This window comes from Nipponia nippon, unplaced genomic scaffold (genome assembly GCF_047370975.1).
Source record: "Nipponia nippon isolate SJK-2023a ecotype South Korea unplaced genomic scaffold, ASM4737097v1 scaffold_5, whole genome shotgun sequence".
Classification (NCBI taxonomy): Eukaryota; Metazoa; Chordata; class Aves; order Pelecaniformes; family Threskiornithidae; genus Nipponia; species Nipponia nippon.
Window position 1 is genome coordinate 22,536,229 of NW_028262369.1, and position 19,984 is coordinate 22,556,212.

The following is a 19,984-nucleotide window of genomic DNA, read 5'->3' on the forward strand; positions in this document are numbered from 1 at the left end:
TTAACAGTTCCAGGCTGAACTGAAGTGAGTCAATGAAATAAAATGCATTAGAGCAAAGCGAATTGTATTGGGAAGGGAGAATCAGCTGGGTGCTTCGGTGTGCTGGGGGGGGAAGGTTACACACATTAAGTAGTTCCACACGAATTGCTGAAGTTGTATAGCTTATGAATTGAGAAAAGTATTGCCCATTTGATGGCTTGACAGCTGCCCAGCTTGGTTACGAGTGGCTGACATCCATGTCCAGCGTGGTTGCTGGCAAACGCTTTCCAAAGGTTAAAACCTTTCCACAAGATTAAACTTTTTTTTAAATTTGCTCATTGCGTTTTCTAGAAGCTTGCTTGGCTTTTGCTTGGGCTTTTCCTCTCAGTTCTGTATCCTTCTGTAATTATAATTCATGGTTTCATATTTCAAATGTAGAGCGGGACAGACTGAATTTCCTTCCCTTCATAATAGATATGTAGTTTGGCAATTTATTGAGGAGAGATGAGAGAATTCCCAAGTAGGCAAGATTAACGAGACAGAGGATTAGTTCAATTAGCTGTGCCTGCTAATCATAGCTGGAGTGATGTGAAAGACCATCAGCCCTGACAGTAACACTGAGCAAGCCACTCTTTGCCACAGTCTGGTTTAGGACAGGAATGTAACCTTGGAGTTTTAAATCTATTCCAAAGGTGTTCACATCTCCAGGGAAGGCATGAGAATTTGTTACATGAACAAACAGCAGGAAGTTCTCACTTTCTGCGCCAAGGCAATCTCATCATGGGGAGAACACCCCTCATTTCACCAAAACCTGGGTTTGGCAGAAGGACTGGCAGAGATGGTCACTGCTCTTTTATCTGGTTTATTTGTAAGAATCTGTTTCAGAACAGAGTTTTTACAAACTTACCACTTTTTCTAAGTAGTATCTCTGATCCTGATGAGATAGTGGAGATTCTTCCAGATATTCCCCAACACCTGCAGTTTATGACTTTGTCTTTCTGGTCACACTAGCTCATTGCTGGCTGGCACGCGAATGGGGAGCATAGCAGTTTATGATGCTACCAAGTTTAGACACCTACTTTATGGAAAGCAAGCATGAGAGATAGCACCTGGTCCTTGGGATCCAGCAATGCTGTGGAAGCTGCACACTAAAGTAAGTGCTAAAACAGGAGGATAGCTTCTGGCACTAAATGATCTGAAAGATTTTCTCAGCTGCCTCTCACGTGCAGGAAGGCTGGTGGCTTACTGCTCCCTCCACCTTTCAGGGGCAGTCTTTCAAGCAGCCTCCAGCATGATGAGAACAAGAAACACGTTGAATGATTGTAAGCATATAAACAAGAATACTGCTTACTTTTAGTTTTTCAGGGTCCATCTCCTTAGCCATTTCTTCTTTTCTCATCTCAGCTATTGTTTTGGGGCCCTTCTTGTCCTTGTGAGCATTAAAACCTTGACCAGATAATAGATCTTCGAAATCTGCAGACACTTTTGGTTTTGAGTCTTGAAAAACCAAAAGATTTGAAGTTGTTATCACAATACAGGTTTATTTAACACTGCTTTTCTACCCAAGCCCTCCCCTCCTTGACACTTATCACTATAACAATCTCCCAATGCTAATGAGCGTGCAGGTTCTCACAAAAGAGGTATAGGTTAATATTACTTTTGAATTATTATTATTGAAACCCATTTGGAATACAGGATTTCCTAAATATTAGCATGCTTTAGAGTCTAGGACAGGACAACTAGTGTTGAATTTTATATATCATCAAATGAGGAGCATGACTTACTTGCTTATACCCTAACCTGTTAAGGTATTTGAGCATTAAAGCAATATTAGAAGGAGCCAACCTTTTGGACACTGAACTCTGAAAAGCTTACCAACGTTAGCTGGTCCTTTTCCACGTTCATTTTGTGCTCCCGGCATTGCTGAGAAACTCACATTGTAATTGGGCTTGTTCTGGGGAGAGGCATGAGGCATGCTTGGCTGGGCTTTGGGTTGTGCCTGCTGCCAGCCATAGCCAGCTCCTTGCTGCCAACCACTGCCGCCCATGGGCTGGGGAGAGGGTTTCTGCGGCGAGGGGGGGAATCCTCCACCCATGCCTGTCGGTGTGGTTGGTTTACTGGCAAATGAAGGGCCACCTGCAGAGTAGGGGGAAAGGAGTGACGGTGGGCATTAGCAAACAGGATACTGACTTGCCTTCCGAAAAGGGAACCTAAACAAAATCCCCCAGGCAGCTGGCTTCTATTTTCAGCTCTGCCTCAAACTTCTTATTGCAACATCAAGCAAAGCCCTTCAACTTTCCTGTCACCGCTCTGTAAGCTGCTTAAAAGACAGCACCTGCCTTTGAAGATTGCACAGGAATTGGAGGAGCAGCTCCTTGGGCAAATGCAGGGAAAGCCGTGTGCAGCTAACTGGGAACCACAGCTGCTGTGTGTTATGGTGGCAGCATCAAGTTGACATATGTTGAATTAGTATCTCCTTATGCTGTGCTGATGTAATACTGTCCCACAAGAGTGGTGTGTTTCACCACCTTATTACTTCCGAGGATGCTGCTCCGGCTTAGTTTGTGGTGGGAGGTGCGCAGTGTTAATGTTTTGTTATTTGAGACTAACATCCACACTCAAGTTTGAGCTCTGAAACATGTCATGGAAATGGGATCAAATGCTTTTGACTTAGTAATGAACAACAAAAATGTGGTTAAATATCCTGTGGTTGCCAAGTCATTTGTTTTTAAATTCCATAACTTTGCTACAGAATACATGTTTTAAAAGCACCTCGGTGGCTCTGACATGGGTTTTGGCATACTTTTTATTTTGCTCCTGCAGAGCAGCTCGTGATCCAGCAGAGGGAACTGGGAAACCTAATTCCAGAACCATGCTGGTAGTGACGCAAAGGAGAAAACAAACATCGGATAAAACCACAATGGCTTGCAAAGAGCTGAGGGCAGTGACAAAGGGAAGAAAAATCTATTTACCAGAGTCAGAGAAGCCAGACATGCTGGGTTTTAAGGAAAACCTAAATAATTTGTTAGAACTGCCTTTTTAACACTGGCATCAAGGGTTTGCTGATCATTTTCTGAGATAAAACAAGGAGAAAATGCTTGTCTAAGCAGTCCTTTGTAGCCAGGTGCAAACAAAAATGGGTTCAGACTCCATCTTTAGATAGTACTGCAAATTAGAGGCAGATTAGTGAGGCTCCACAGGTTTCCTTGCAAAGGACAAAAATGAATCAAGTCTAGAAGGAAACAATTCCTCAAGCACCCCAGTAGCTTTGAAGAGCCAAAGTCTCTTCCCAGGCACTGCTCCAAGGTCTGTAGCAACAGTTCTCCAGTCGGAGTTAAAACACAAAGCATCCTTAGCCAGAGACTGTTTAGACTTATGAGACAGAGATTACACTTTGCAATCCATACAGCCTACCAAGGTCCCAACAAGTGGCTAGCAGGGTTTTTTTTGTTTGTTTGTTTGTTTGTTTGTTTTTGATGGAGGATCAGTAAAAGCACAGATTTGTGAGAACTTACAGAGAATCAGGGAGGAGGAAAAACTTGAAAGCAGCACTGGCATGCAGGCAGGTGGAGAGGACCCATAGAGCTCTCTGCCACGTACCAGGCTGTTCATCCTATTTCTCTAAAACAGACCAAGCTGGTAATTGTTTGGGGTTTGGTTTGTGGGTTTTTTTGTTGTTGTTGTTTTGTTGGTTTGGTTTGGTTTTAAATAAGGGATGCAAACCTGCTAAACTTGCTCCAAGAGTCCCCAGATCAGCAAATGGATCCAGCGTTTGGGGTTTAGGCTGATGAGTGGGAGTGCTATGGAGGGATCCTGTAGGACTGGTGGCGGCTGACTTACTTCCCACACCTAGGCCACCTTAAAGGGGAAAAAAAAGAAAAGAAAAAAAAAAAGAAAAAATAACTCAATTTTTATCCCTGAGTGCAGATTTTTCCCAGTGCTCAGTCACATGTTAGAAGACTGCTGTTAAAATTAAGTGTACTATTGTCAGGTTCCTAAGCAGTCTCAACTCAGCGTTGGCCCAGACTAGTTGCACACCCACTTACAATTAAGCTCAGCAACAAGAATGTTCCCTAGACTGTCTGCAGTGACAGAGTAATTATGACAAATGGATATATTTTAAGAACTAGAAGCCTTCAGGAAGCAACTTTTGGTAGGACATACATACTCTCCCAAGATTAGAAAGAATCATGCTATTATTTAGTGGCATCCCAGGACTGCATAGCACTTCCCAGGTCCTTCTTTTGGCTCTACACTGGAATGAAACACAACTATGCACATCCTCGCTGAGCACCTGTCCTGTTTCAGGACCTGGTTTCTTGAGGAAGGAAACCCAGACATTTTGAACAAAAAGATTTTGGTAGTCTCTAGCCAGATCCTCACTTGGATGACTGGGAGACCAGGACAACAGGCAGCATACCTGCTGCCATTGAGATGAGACTAAAATTCTGATTGAAGTTTTGTTGTATTAGTCAAAGTGCTAAGCAGCAGAAAGAGGGAACCTGTTCTCTGCAGTCACTGGTAGCATCTTCCATCTACCTCTCCTCTCTCAGGGCTCCTTAAGGGTTTTTTGTTAAGTGTCCTGAATTTTTATGATACATACCTGGTTTGTTGGACCAGTCCCAGCCACCGGAAACATCTGGTTGTATGGAAACTGTTGGTGTGCTAGAAGCTAAGCAGAATGATTACATATAAATATCTCAAACTAGTAGAGCAAAACCAACATAATCCAGCACCTAGGAAGAGTAGGGGGCAAGCAGCAGGAGAGAGAGTATTGTGTCCACCTACCATTTGCTAATTAGAAGCGAACTTCTTCCCCACAATGGGCATTACAAATTTAACATTTATTTCTGATCTCATACTATACAGAGGTAAGGGGGGAAGGATGCAGATTTACAGTGTTCATTTTATGGTGGCTTTGGTCAGAGGCTTCGTATACTTCTTTATAAAAGCCTTACCACCAGAATAACGCATGGAGTTTAGTGTTTCTGAATACATCTCAACCCAAGGAAATATTCTACATACAGAGGGCACGGATGGAGAGAACAAATACAGCGATAAAGCCCACACAGATACAAACCAGAAAGAAGACACACAGTCCTTCCTTTAACCCTGTATCAAATAAAGCCTGTACATCTATGCAGTTCACCCTGCCAGCAGTTCATTATCTGTAGAGACTAGCACTGTAATTTAATACCTCATCATGCTGGGATACCATTTAAATTCCTCTCATTAGTGCAGCCAGCTCCAAGTGTGACCCAACCGTCTTATTCACAGAGTTAATATCCAAGACCCGAGTTTGGCAAAGCAAGGATGCGAACAGTGCCAGCCGCACACTAGTTCCCTCCTTTGTCATTCTGGCTTTCCAGCGAGACTGTTGCACCCAAGGGACGTGTTAGATGATCAGACACAAATAAATTTGTATCTGAATGGTTTCAGAGTGCGTTACAAGATTAAATTTTGGCACGGGGGAGAAGGGGACAACTAAGGGACATTTCAAACAAAGAGAAGAAAAAAGTCCAATAAAGAAAAAAAATTCCTTCTCTTCAAATAAGAGTAAAATTCAACTGTGAATTTGGCCAGGATTACTATCAGATCTAAAGAAAGCAGATGCCTGTAACTAAAATCACCAAAGGACGTGTGTTTTCTCTAGCAGGCTTAATATGCTGTGCTCCATTTAGCTCAATTAATGGTAGTTTGGTTCAAATGAGACCTCATAACCACAGGAGTATGCAGGCAGACATTCTTCATGGTCTCTTTTTTCATGTATACAAATAGCTTATTAATTAAGTATAAGACTTGAGCAAAACAAGTCTCATCCTACCACACTTCAAATTATGAATATGCTTTAAGTCTAGAGACAAAAAGCTCTTTCCTGTTTTGTGGGGTTTCTGTGGTTTAGAGTCATTTTATGGTAAGTATCAGTTTGTACTTAATAGCTCCATCACTATTTAAAAGCGGCATTTCATGTTTACTTAAATACAGTAGAAGAGCCTCTATTTCTTACCCATGTGAAAGGGATCGCTGTGCACAGTTGGTGAAGGACTTCTTGTTGCTTGAAGGAAAGGATCACCAGGGACAGTTGATGAACCAAGAAAGGAACCCAGGAGGTCTGGACCAGTTTGCTTAGGGCTACTTCCAAATGGATCAAAGGCAGTTGCTGTAAAAACATATTTGAGAAAACTAAATCATTAACTTGTACAATGAACATGCTTCAGGGAAAAGACACCAGTGTGTGGAGAGGAAAACCTAATACCTGCAGATACCGAAGAGGAGACAGCATGCGACTGTGAGAGAGCAACTGGAAAATACCAGTACCCTAGCCAAATGCTAGGGGAGATAGAGAGCCACGTGACTTGGTCATGGCAACGCATTTGTTGATCCCATCTGTCTTTTCCAAAGACAGCGGCTGCATTTAGGAGCAGTCAAAGCAAGTATTTAGATACTTAGACACTTCAGATGAAGTTTCAACTTGCACACACTGCCAATACATAAATGGATGGTGAGGGACAGCTTGGAGTTAGTGCCCTGGTGCAATTCCTTCTGCCTCTCAAGAGCTGAATGCAGTCCAAGATGATTTTAGGCTGTCAAAGGTTATACATGTGGAGGGTAAAAGGACCATCTTTTAGAAATAGCTTTAGAAAATAACTGGTATCTTTCCTACAGAGCATCACTTGTTACAAAAATCCAGTTCATTCTCAAACTCCATTTTTGATCGATTTGTTTAGCTTACTGTCTTTCATGTAAAAAAACCCAACAAAACCAACCAAGAAAAGAAACCCTTATGAAGTCACTCAAATTCTTACTTGCCAACAATTTTAAGGTAAAGACCACCTTGAACAGAAATGCAATATATACTACTGTAAGAAAGATACAATCCTGAGACGCTATGCATTGTGTTAATGATGCTATATTTATGTTACTCATTGCTTAGGAGAAGTGAAAACTAGTAATTTGTTAAGTATCTCCCAAGCTCCTCTTCTTGCTTTCCTGGCCTGTGACAATTCTGCTGCATGATACTTTTCCTCTCCCTTTTAAGCACCAGCCTGGCCTCTGCAAAGCAGCATCATACAACTCCTGTTATGCTGCTCGACAACAATACCCAGAAATCTTTTCCTGATACTGTTGCTGCACCTCTGCCTTGTGAGGTGCATGTCTGTACAACCTTCCCACCCCCAGGCGAAAGCTCTCAGACTGAGCATACAATAGCCACAGCAAGATGAACCTTCTCCGTATCCAAGCGGCCTAATTTCTTCCACTGAAACCTGTATTCTTCTCCCCCTCCTGCTTCCAATCCTTAGCCTCCTCTTCCCTCCCTTCGCAAGTCTTGGTACAAGGAGATTATAATTGCTCCTGTCCCTTTTGCTTCAAAAAACACCATAGGCAAATCTAGTGTTTGAATGTACTAGCAGACAAACCTCCCCAAGCCTGCAGGTTTTTTTATTCTAGCTGAGAAAGGAGGACTCAAGAAGAGTCTTCAGAAATTGGCTGCATGGCCATCCTGTGGTAGGTGCTACTGGTGTCAGCCCCAGCATCACCCAAGCCTGCGCCTTCTTAACAAAATGAAAAAATATCATTTCTGTACAAGAAAGTTGGCAGGTGTTACAAATGCTCTAAGTTATTAGTTGCTGAGAAAAAGTTAAGTAAGTATACTGTGCTCTTTGAATCAGGTACATGTTGACAACACCAGCTCCAGAACTGTAACATAAAGGATTAGGCCAAACCAAACAGGGGGAGGCTGTGCAGCTCAGTGCGGTGCACAGAGACCTGCTGTCAGAGCGGGCCACTTGTTTGCATTTTGCCTTTTGCAAAACTGACCATCTATTCCAGAGGGCCTCAGTGAATCCAAGCAACTTGGATTGGGCTCTTCACCTGTTCACTTACAAATGATTTTCACTTGGTCTCCCCTGTTCACTTAGCCCTCCAAAAGATCCCTCTTTCTAATATCTATTCAACCACTCCTTCTGCCACTCTGATCTTAGTCTGTCTTTGAAGAAACAAAACATCTACTCGTATTGCCTATCTTCGTTTGCGGAAAGGCCAGAAACAGCAGAACTGTGTATCCATATTTCATAGTCCAGGACCAGCATTACAGCTCCAAACGCCCTAAAGTTAAAAAAGAAGTTCAGTTCAAACTGCTATGGATCTACCCAAATACCTAAGAGGCTTTTTTTTTTTTTAATTAATACTTATTCTCCTCATATGCATTATTGGACACATAGTAAGAGCAAAACTGACGATCTCCAGTGGCTGTCAGTGTAAGGAGCCAGCCAAACACTTGGGTGAGCTCCAGTAGAGACTTTAGGGAACAAACAAGATAATCTGGCTTGTGTTCTCGAGTGTGAAGATGCACCAACTCCTGTCTGAGAGTAGAGGAGCTGGGTGGCCTCTTGGGATCCCTCGCAGCTCTTAATTTTTATGAAATGAGCGTATCCAAGAGGAATCCAACAGCCCAGAGCAGGTCACCCAGATGGGATTCTCAAAGCATGTGCCCCACCAAGTCATGCCCTAGGCATAGCCGCTATTACCTTCTCCTACCCTTGGGGATGGGGATGGGGATGCTGAAGCTGCAGAACGCCGAGGAGTTGACTGCACAGATCCAGGTCCCCCTACATGGAAGACCTCCTCAGCAGCAGGCTGTCCACTTTGACTCTGGGAACTTGGCCCACCAACCCCAAACAAGTCATTCAGCAAGTCTGAGTTAGAGGGGGCAGCAGTGGGCTGCGAGGGAAAACTCTTGCTCATAGGGCTACCATCCAGCCCCAGCAGGTCCACGTCTTCAGGCGGAGGTGGTGCCGGAGGCTCTTGCTGCTTTTTGCCGTGTTTTGGTGTCCCATGAGGCTTGTCACCGCTGGCATTACTGTGCTGACTGGAAAGGGACAAGAGTTCGTCATCTGACTGTTCGCTTTCCTCATGCACCAACGCTGCTCGATCCTCTGAGGTGGGGTGAGAGCTACTTTTGTCAGATTTCTGATCTAAATGATGATTAAAAATAAAATTAGGTAGCTGTTAGTTTTGTCATCACAAAGGTCCCATAAAAATCAGCTTACATGCAGAACAAAAGGCTACTGAGAAAACCACAGCAGCATTTTGCTGGATTTTAAAATAAGAGTCCTTTGCAAAGATTAACTTAAAGTCTTTGCCGGTCTATATTGTAAGGAGCCAGCTTTATTGATCAGGAAACACAGACAGAGGTTAATTGACTCTCCTCAAGCCTGAAGAGCCAGCAAGTGCAAGGCCTACAGATGCAAACTGAAGAAGTTTCTGGGTCAGGAGCAAGCATCCAGGACGACCTCCAGCCATGCCTCAAAATCCAGGCAGAACAAGGCTCATTGAAAAGGAGTAGGGGCATAAACCACCCTCCTAGCTGTGCCCACAAGGATCTCTTAATGCTGAGCTCCTACCTAGCATGGTGCTGATGCCAGAGGAGGAACGCTGCATTCAGCAGCGCCGTGAGATTTCCAAGGTGTTCAGCACTATTAAACGGCCTCTCAGACAAACACTCTCAGCGCTATGTTCTCATAGCACTAGATATAAAGTGCAACATTAGGAAAAAACAGCTTAAATTTGGTTTTAGCATCAAGGAGGCCTAGGGCAAAGCTTTACACTAGAACAATATCAATAATTGTCATATACGGCACAAGCAGGCAATGTTTGAAGAGGACATTGTAGGAAATTAATTCCCACTCACTTGCAACATAAGGGTGTGACCAGCAGTACACTGTGATCTAATGGGAAAGACATGTTACAATCAGATTCTTCAGCCTGACTCTGTGCTCCAGGGAGGGGGGGTGGGGGGAAAGGTTGTTTATCTTGTTTGAAGCAGATTTTACTTTGAAGACCAAGCCTGCATACCTTGCCAGCTGAGAGATGAGAAGAATGCACTCTGTCCAACATTTCTTATGTTATCCTGGGGTGAATCAGTGGGACCTCTACCTGCAGCACAGAGCACAAAATAAATAAATAAAATCAAGAAAGCAAAGTTCAGCATGCAGGTAAGCGTGTAAATTAAGTGAGCAAACCTGTGCAGCTCTTACCTGCCAAAGCAAGAGTGTCTTGATGCTCCTGATGAGAGGAGAAGAGAATGGTTGGATTGATGTCTTTTGTCGTGAAGTTCTCCCATGGGGGAGTTAATTCGGTTTGTCTATCGGTAGATTGTATTTCTATCTCCAGTATAACATGAAAGAGCTGAGGATACTTGTCTGGAGAGTCACAGGCATCCAGTTCAGGCCTAAATGGGGACACAAATTGTTAAATTAAAAAGGAAAGGATATTTCTGCAAAGCTATATAAAGTCTTTCAATATATGCATGCACACAGACTTTTCACATTTCATCTGTGAATGTTCTCCTTCAGCCTTCATAAGGCTTTTATGCTTCAGGTTTGATTAATGTTCAGCTTAAAATACTCACTTGGTGAATTTTAGTGTGGTTGTTCCAAGGGCTATGAATCCAGTATGAAATTGAATTTGGAATATTTGTGTGTTGGTCATCTGAAAAAATACAGAGCACCAGACTGAACAAATGCTTAAGTTCATTAAATTAAAATATTTGTTTATAGCACATGCAGACAGTTAGTTAAGTCTACCTTACTACCAGTTACTATATAGACTAATTATAACTGCTATATAAGCTAATTCATTCTGCCTGTTCCACAGAAAGCAGAGCTTTTCCTTCTCAAACCCAAATATTTCCATCTGCCTTAAATTCTGCTGCTGCTGCCTCCACACAGCAGAGTGCCTTCACAGTGTTCAGGAATATGCCTTCATCCCCTGCTTGTCTTCATTTCTGGGATCTACTTGACGTTTTAGCTCCTAAATGAAACTGGTATCTGTTTCCATTGAATACATTGGAGCAACAGGTGCGTACCCCAGGAAAATATAAGACCATTTAACTTGCAGTAGAGGCTTCAGTAAAGTGTTATCTGTACAGCAAACAGCACCAATAAATTAAGAAGAGAAAAAACATTCATGGGTCACTCTGTGACTTGAATACTAAGGTTTCAAACATATCATCAGGAAAATTATCAAGATCTCAGATTAAAGTATCAGTGGCTAGAGTGACTGTTGAAGAATGCAGCCACCACACCCAGCCAGCTGTGGGGGTCCAGGAGCTCTTCTGCCTGACCAGCCATGCAGCACCCATCTGCAGGGAGCAAATGAGGTCGTACTCAAAGCAGGTAGGACAAAACTTGGTTCTTCCCTCACTTTTTGTGCTTAAGGCACTACTATTTAAACAGGTTATTTCACCGAGTGAGCCAATCAACTGTCATCACTGCAAAGGTTAATGGAGCAACTTAGTGTATGGCAACTACTGATTCAGTTTTTGCAGATCCAAGTTTTCTAGTCTGAACAGACTTCATTTCCAAATTCCTCTTCCACAATTACAAGAGCCAGAGAACAGCATTTTAAAGTCTGTCTCAAAGCCTAGAACATCATGGACGAATACATATTTTCACTTTCAGCACTGCTCCTACGTTATGGGAAGGAGACGTCAGAGTCTGCTCACTCCAGCACCCCTCAATTCTCCCTCCCCAGTTTCCACTGTCTCCCATTTCTTTGATCTGCTAGTATTAAGAGGCTTTTTGGCTATGAAGAGGGTGTCTGTCTGACCAGCCTGCGGCTTAAATGGTCTTTCCTATCCCCATGACTCACCAATCCACACAAATTGCCTTTTTGCCCTAATGACCAAAAAAGGTGAAGGCTGCTCTAGAGCAAGCAAAACAGACACCATGCAGGAGCAATAGCTCAGCAAGTCATTCTAAATTGAGCAGAAGAAAATCTTGCGTCTTCTTAGAGTGCGTAAGTAGAGGCTTTGGTTGTGGTTTGCCTGAGCTGGTTATTGATGGGCAGTTTCTGTCTTCTACATCAGCTGGAAGGATCCTACACCCTATCAGTAGACACCATCTCCATAAAGAGATACAAGAGGTATTGTGGACTGCTCCATATGCAGCTCTTTGTTTTCACTTGGCACTGCTCAAATTTGTTACGTCTACTGTCAAGTAAGGAAACTTTCATCACAAGTGCCATGTGCATTCTTAGACCCCATATTCAGCCACCTCTTAGTTAGCTACATTGCCTCTATCATGCAAGAGAAATTAAACAAACTCCTACTTTTGCTTGAAGGCGTCCCCCAATGGTTGATCTCATATGGTAGACAGAAACAACAACATCTCCATGGACTGTGGCTCCCAGTGGAATTAGGACTTTCCCTTCTTGCACACGGTATTCTCTTTGAGAGGAAGAGAAGGAAATCCACAGTTAAGCTCCCTTCCACAATGCCATTACCACTCATCAACAATGTCAACATAAAAGCTATCATCTCATTCAGGCCAAGCACACAGAAGTTACTTTCAGTGCTCTGCTTAATGCTAGGCTTAGTTGAAACAGAAACATTTCCCAGGGGAAACCAATACAGCACTGAACTATCTCAATGAAGGTATCCCACTGCATGACAACTTCAGACTCACTCTGACAGTTTATTTCAACACTAGGCACCAACTTTCAATTAATACATGCACTCCTTCATTTATCAGGCAGTCTGGCAATGACTGCAGCACAGATACTAGACACATTACAGCAAAACGAAAGCCTCCTTGAGTTAAGCTCCTAAGGATGGTAGGAGATCACAGCAACTCACTTCATTCTTTCATACTCCTGGGAAGTGGTAAGGATTCTGGTTTCTCCGCTGAGAATGTCACAGAAGGGCCGGCACCCATTTCGTTGCTTGTTGAAACAGGGGACTGGACTGAGGGTGACTGACTTGATAGTAAGTGGTTTGCAGTGAGGAATGACAGGCTTGTCTGCTATTAGATCACAAATGTATCCTATGTATCTGCAGACAGAGAAAGCCATTACTGAAATCTCCACACTAGGTGACTAATTTTCATTCCGAACTTGATGTCTACCCTGAAATCCAGTGAAAGTGCAATTCTTTCACAGTTCCAGGACTGGAGTTTCCATGGACTCCAGCGTCCTTTCAGCTGGCACAAAATCTACGCTTCTATTTCTGTTTAATTACAAGAACTGGATCTCAAGAGGAAGGAAGTTGGCCTTTAGCTCTGAGCTGAAGACCACTTCTCCTCACCTGTTAGGAGAGAAAGTGCTAAGCAATGGTTTTTCTGGTTTACCAGTAGAAGTTTGCCTTCTATTTTACATGCACATAGCAGATGAATTACTTTGTTAGTCATGTACTGAAGGATCATTATTATTACATACATAACACTATAACTTTGATTTGCTCTGACAGGCAGTTTTTCTTCTGCTTAATGGAAATTGTAAAAAAGACAATTTTACAGTGTAAACTCCTGTAAGGATGAAACTGATATAGGGAGAGGGATTCACCCAGGCCCTGTTAACTATAGGTTTGTCAGCTTTCCTAAACTAGCGAGCAAAGCTATTGCAATATTTGATTTTGTTCCTCCATTACTGTTACATCAATGTGGGTAAAATGGAAGCGGCCAGAAACATCAGTTAAGACCTGTCAAAGCTAAGTACCATGGCTAATGCATGAGTACTGCTTATGCTGCAATAGGAATTCTGGAGTTTTCAGTTTGTCATCTCCTGCCAGCGCCTTCAGGCTGGTCTGAGTGGAGAGGCTGGGGCATGCAGCATATACATCCTTCAGGTCACATGCATTATTTTATGAAATAGAATAATTCAGGTTGGAAGAGACCTCTGAAGATCATCTGGTCTAGCTCTCTGCTCAGAGCAGGACCAACCTCAAAGCTGTATCTCAGAACTGGATTATGCTGCTGGGGGTGATACCCAGCCAAGGATCTCCAAGGACAGAGATCCCACAGCCGCTCTGGACAACCTGTTCCAGTGCCTGATCACCACTTTACCACTTATTTCTGGGGAACAAAGTGAAATCTAAATGCCTATCTCAGCCTAGGGGCTGGGAACACATTGCCAACACACACACAACAGGTACTTGGGCAGTTTTTAGTGTGAGGAATATAGCTTGCTTGCGTAGCGTTTTAGCCAGTATACTCTACCTCCTGTGAGATGGCCACAGTACAATTCCAGGTCTCTTTGTGTTCAGCAACTGCATAGCAGGGCCTGGATTAGAGAAGAGGTGACAGAAACAGAACATCGCACTGACCAGAACGGCTGAGGCTGCACGGCCATCCTGTTAAGGAAAGGGGCAGGGGGGAGAAAAATGTGTAAGTATCAGAGACAGCCTTTAAATTTCAGCAGAACGCTCTCCACTCTTCCTTAAATCACATAAAATAATTTCTCCAGAAAGACTAGGATTAAGACTGCATGATGATGAGGAATTTCCAGTGCTGTATCATTTGTTTAATACCTAGGACTTCAGTGAGCAGTACTGGCCTGGATCAAAGCTAAGATAATATCCAGTAAGCAGTCAAAGCTGAGAATGGTTTAGACTTGTTTTGAAAGCCCAGAAGTACATTTTGTCTACAAATGTTGGTGTTTCATGGCTGCTCCCAAGCTGTAATATTACAATTATTTCAAACATAGGCCTGGAACTGACCACAGGGGTCAGACTATACCTCACCCACAGTTGCAGGCTGTTCTAATAGAAATTTAACCTAGAAGTGTTCACAAACAAAAAAAATCCAGCCCAAGGCTCCCTCACCCAAACAGCTCCAGAGCCCTCAACCTACAGATGGCTCTTGAACAAGTCTACGTTTTATTTAGACAAAAAATACAGAAAGATCAGGAGAGAATCAAAGTATCCCCAGTGCCCTGGGTCCTTGCTATACCCAGGAGCGTATGCGGTGATAAGCCATATGGACCATACCCCAGCTCTGGTGAGCCAAATTAGAAGAAAAAGCCCTTCCACCAGCTTCCACCAAAATCCAAGTCTGCTGCCTACTTAGTTTCGGATGCACGTTCACAGTGCAGCGATGGGCACAAGAGCCTGCTCCGTAAGTGACAGAAGATCCTAGAAGTCAAGGCTCATTTACAAGGAAGGAGTGGGAAACCTGCCCATCAGACAGGCAGTCACCCTCAAAGTCTGAAACACGAGTGAAAAGTTATACAGGCTCCTTGCAATTACTTATTTCAGGCACCTTTTAGGCACTCCAGCCATACTGTAGGATTTGCCAGAGCTGACCCAGACCCCAGTAACCTGCTGAGCCTGAGCACATGCTCGAGGTTAACAGGCTATTTGCTTTTTTAAGGTTTAGCCCCTGCCAGTTGCTCTGAAAAAATCTCTCAGGTTGATATAAACTAAGTGGGCTTCTGCAGACTCCTTAGAAAGTGTTAAAAAGGATTCCCTGTACTTTACAGCATTATTCAGATATTCATTGCTCAAAAGACAGTAAAGGAATTTGATTCTTGAGCTAGATTTCCAGGACTGGAGGCATCAAGTGCATCTTCATCTCTGTTTGAATGGAATTTATATCCCATAGCTGCTGGCTGTGCTACACAAGGCAGAAATGCCAGACTCCTATTTAAGGTCTATGCAGTTTGGGATCAGTCATTTCCCCCGTTCCTTCCAGTTTATGCTGATCAGGGCTGACAGCCTCCCAGATTTAATTTAGGCTCCAGGAGCAAACCAGAACTCTCCTTTTGGGCACTGCTGTCAATATTAAAGGTTGTATGGGGTAAATTACAAGTTAGCCATACAGAATCATACCACTCTCATGCATCCTATCTACACGTTGCCCAGTACTGAATAGCCCTTACGGGGGATTTAGCAACCGTTTCAGCTGTGGTGCACGAAGAGGAGCAGAAGGCAATGGGACTTCTTCAGCCAGGCTTGACAAGTAATGACTGCAAAAGACTTTAACAATCTCAGTTTCACAGTTCGACAGAATTCCTATCTATGTGTTTTTTCCCCCAACATCCTTCAGTCTAGAGGCTGCACTTTGTCCTGCGACTACTTACAATAAAATGCAAAGCCATAACAGGCTGACAATCCTTATGGCCAGTTCTCGGGTGAAGTTCAAACCTTTTTGCTACTCATCACCTCTAGTAGTTCACCGCTAGGACAATTGTGACCTTTCTTGCTTTGCATTCCTGCTTCTCATTCAGTGTTAGGTCTTCCAGTTTAGCTATGTAGCTGCACATGGAAGATGATGTCCCTTTCTGTGGGAGTCCATTTTACTGCATTTCTTTTTCTTTTAGAAATTGTCACCACCCTTGTACACAGACTCCAGACACTCAACGTGCAATATGACTTATGACTCATAGGTCTAAAAATGTGGTTACTTTCTGGTGTACTTACCATACAGTGGATGACACACACATTTTTGGGGTTCTGCTGTAGCCAGTTGTGCATGTTCTTACAGACAGCATAGAGGTTGTGCAGACTGGGCGCTTGTCGTACTGGCCAGCTACATTCAGATACCTGCAGGAATCGCACAGTGAACAAAAGGCAGCTTCATAAGAACATTAAGCAATGCATGCTTTTACAAATGCTTTCTGAAAAGAAACGTACTTCTCTTTTACAACCTAGAGTTATGTACTGAAATCTACTCCATTTCTTCTCATGCATAATTCTGCTCCGTGACTTTCATGAATTACGAGGAGACAAACAAAAAAGGATTCTCAATTAAATAACGTAATATTGATGTATTGTCATTGACTATACATTTTAAAAAATTTACATTCCAAGTGAGATTATCTTGAGTGGCCTTTCATAACACTCCAGTCTCGCAGCAGCGCATTGATTTCCACTATGTCTAAAGCCTTTGTACAACTTGTCCCTAAAAATTACGCCTCTGATTTTCAAAGGACACTGAGCATCTGTTGTTCTCAGTCATTTTGTGTCATAGGATTTTCAAGCCCTATTTGACAGATATGAGACTGATGAAAGGGAAACTTCTGTTAAAAAAAAACCCAACATATCTGAATAAGTATAGTTAAGATATGAGCTAGAAAAATTAATTACTTTTTAGAGCTGAAAACCTACAACTCCTAAAGTATGTCTAGTTACTATTCATCAATGTACTGGTTGTGAGTCATAACACTTATCTCAAGAACAGTCCTTGCAGTCTCAAACAGCACATCAAATAGCCTTCTACAGACATCTCCGTTTCATCTGGTTTTAATTGAAATATCTTTTTTAAAAGGCATTCCTGGCTAGAAGAAATTTAAAGGAGAAACATCACGAGGCTTGTTCTCAGACAAAGAATTGGTTCTCTCTCTCGGCTGACATTTGAATCCTGCTTAACGAGAACTGGGGGCAGGAAGGAGGTGGTTTGCCCAGATGTTCTTAAATAGCCATATGATTTCCATACCTGACCGTTTCATCTCTCAGAGGAAGGAAGTGCTCCAGGTTTCATAAAACTTGTATTTAAGGTTCTCTCTTACATACACCTGCACAACATCTTATAGCAGAAACAGGAACACTGACTCAAACTGGAAAACTATCAAGCTGTGTTTTGTCTCAAACAACGGCTCCAATGACACCCAGAGGATACAGGGACAGAGCAAGCAGGCAGCACTGCTTAGCCAGCAGATCCATCCCACTGCCAGCCTTTCAGAGTTGGCAGACCTCTGCTTAACATCTGGGAGATTTTTGTCTAATCTAATATCTAATTAGATATTTGTCTAATTGCTTTTTAGACTCATGAAAGTTTTTGGTCTCCACAATTACTGATACTCAGCTGCGCACTGGGTGAGCAAGTGCAGGTTTGCACTGTTAGAAGCTACCCAGTAAGTCAAACCATGCTCAAGCTTTGGAAGGCAGTGAATGACCATTCCCTATTTATCCTCTCTACAGCATTATCCTCATCCCCCATCTTCTCCTGTCTCAAGAGCTGTAGTTTATTTCATTCCTTCTGTTGTATACACTTGATTTTCCCTTGCCTATTCCTTTTCTGTGCATTTTCAGGAAGGGCTGAGGGGGCACAAAACACCTGACGGTTCACTATGCAGTAACCCCCAGTGCAGGAACAGCCAGTGTTAACTTTCTGTTCCACGGACCCGACAGCGTATGCGCTGCTGCAGTTATGAGACCATTGTAAAATCTGAATTACAGAGTGATCATAAACATTTATTCAATTCTTTAATAGAGCCAGAGTACTGATGCCATAAGTGACATATATTATTTTATATTATCACACCAATTGTTTTATTATTTTATATCAAGCAAAAGTCTTCTTCTCCTAACCCCAACTACTTTTGCAGCAGGCTTCTGGAGGCACAAGGTCCACTGGCAGTTAGACCACTAAAACACAATTCAGATTCCAAGTGGCTGTTAAAATTAATACAACCAGTGACCCTTTCACTGACAATTTTCTGAATAGACCTCATGACAACACACTGTCAAGCATCTGGAAAAGTCATTTTCACTTATCAAGTAAATAATATACATTTCCCAACAGTCCATGATTATACATTTACTTTGCCTATAATTACACATCTGCCTGCTGGTTTGCAATTAGGAAATTAAATATGCGCTATGTAACATTTCATTTATTTCAAACGTAACCTCACCACCACTCATGAAACACAACCTTACAGAAAAGAAACAGGAATTCTTCTAGAGCTTTGGAAATAAGCAGCCAGTGCTTGTTTTACTTTAGCAGTAGGGCAGGAACAGCCAAGAATGTGACCCATCAGGGACTTTGAAGCTTGGTTTTGTTGTTTAACGCTATATTTGAGTCACATGTTTTCAAACTGCTCAGACTTCCTTGAACAGCCATGAGCTCTCCTCTCCTGCCGGGGAGGTGAGGCAAGGAGGAGAACAGAGCACAACCAGATTTGAACAGCAGGTTTTAGTGTTCATAGTCCCCTCTTCTCCTCAACAGACTGGGCACTTGGGGGTCCATGCCCTGCACAGCCACGTCAGGGCAGCAAAATGGCCCAGCAGGACATTAACTGTCATCTCCCTCCTGTACCACTATGCAACAAAGTGACCTACTTCGATCTTAGGAAAAAAAGTTTTAAAGAAGATAGGAATTAATTGAAGTGAAAGGAAAGCCTTTCACTTCAAAAAACAAATGTGTGTCTCAAAACTTCAGCTCATCTGGCATCCTCATCCAGAAAATACTCTTATTGTGACTTCACCTCCTTGATAGCCCATTAATATTTTTTCCAATATATATGTTCAGTCTTATATTTATAATTATTCCATGTTTCATCTGATCTTATGTACTGTGTTGTGCACATTTCATTTTCCTGAAAAGTACTTGGAGTCAGTATTCCCTAGCCCATAACCTGAAAGTACAGTATTATATTAAAAGACACATCATTTTCTTCCTCGGTGTGTCAAGGCAATAGCTTTCAAAGCACCTAGTCATGCTTCAAGAGCAACATACAAAAAGTCATCTGTTAAGCTGTTGGGTAAGGTAGGAGATAAAGCACAGGGGATGGAAGAGTTATGGCCAGGCCAAGCAATATACCAACAGATGTTTAATGCTGGGCTCTCAAAAGTAGATCTGTCTTTCTCCTCCCACCCCTAGCAAGAGTGATGCACCAGAACCAAGTGAGACTGAAGATTCAGAGCCCTTGATATCTTTTAATTAGTCTTTCCTGTTCATTTACTCATATTTGAAATCATGGCTGGTTACTAATTGCCACTGAGAAATTTGCTTCAAGTGTGAGTGAGTGATTTCTGGTGATCAGAGCAATTGCTGAAGATAGATTCAGCTATACCTCAAATTGAAACAAAATTAGGCTTATGCAGCATGAGATTCACTTACCTTGACCGAGGGTTAAGCCTGGCAACTGCTGTTGCCTTTTTTGTTGAAGGTAACCAAAAGATAAGAAATTAAAAAAAAAAAAAAAATCATCACTCCCTTGTGGGAGAGGGAAAGAACAGGAAGTTTTCTGAAAGATTAGATCTAATCTTGCATTTCAACAGCAGTATTTCACAGAGATTTCCTCTAAAAGCCATTAATGAACGAGAGCCTTGCAATGCTTCCGTACACTGCTCTGGTTTTAGAGAAGGAAACTGGGCCAGAGAGTGGAGGTGGGTTTTTAAAGTCATACACTAGTGGAAGAGCCAAAATGCCCCTTAGATCCAGTTTCCAGTCCTGTGCTTTGCCTGCTAAGGGCTCCTCCTTGATCAAAGCAGAACTGAACGATT

The 19,984-nt window shown here is 42.6% G+C and overlaps 1 protein-coding gene across 2 annotated transcripts in view; it reads right to left on the minus strand.

Annotated features, from left to right (window-relative positions):
• Positions 1-19,984, minus strand: part of DNAJC6 (DnaJ heat shock protein family (Hsp40) member C6) — a 52,305-nt gene that overhangs the window by 4,198 nt on the left and 28,123 nt on the right. For both annotated transcript variants that reach the window (XM_087733381.1, XM_087733380.1), the window contains 13 exons: positions 16,175-16,297; positions 13,974-14,107; positions 12,617-12,811; positions 12,091-12,208; positions 10,391-10,470; positions 10,017-10,210; positions 9,835-9,915; positions 8,508-8,954; positions 5,987-6,139; positions 4,583-4,651; positions 3,703-3,837; positions 1,855-2,115; positions 1,331-1,476 (listed from right to left, as the gene is read on the minus strand). In XM_087733381.1, coding sequence (XP_087589507.1) covers positions 1,331-1,476; positions 1,855-2,115; positions 3,703-3,837; positions 4,583-4,651; positions 5,987-6,139; positions 8,508-8,954; positions 9,835-9,915; positions 10,017-10,210; positions 10,391-10,470; positions 12,091-12,208; positions 12,617-12,811; positions 13,974-14,107; positions 16,175-16,297 — 2,136 coding nt within the window. The remainder of the gene's footprint in view (positions 1-1,330; positions 1,477-1,854; positions 2,116-3,702; positions 3,838-4,582; positions 4,652-5,986; positions 6,140-8,507; positions 8,955-9,834; positions 9,916-10,016; positions 10,211-10,390; positions 10,471-12,090; positions 12,209-12,616; positions 12,812-13,973; positions 14,108-16,174; positions 16,298-19,984) is intronic.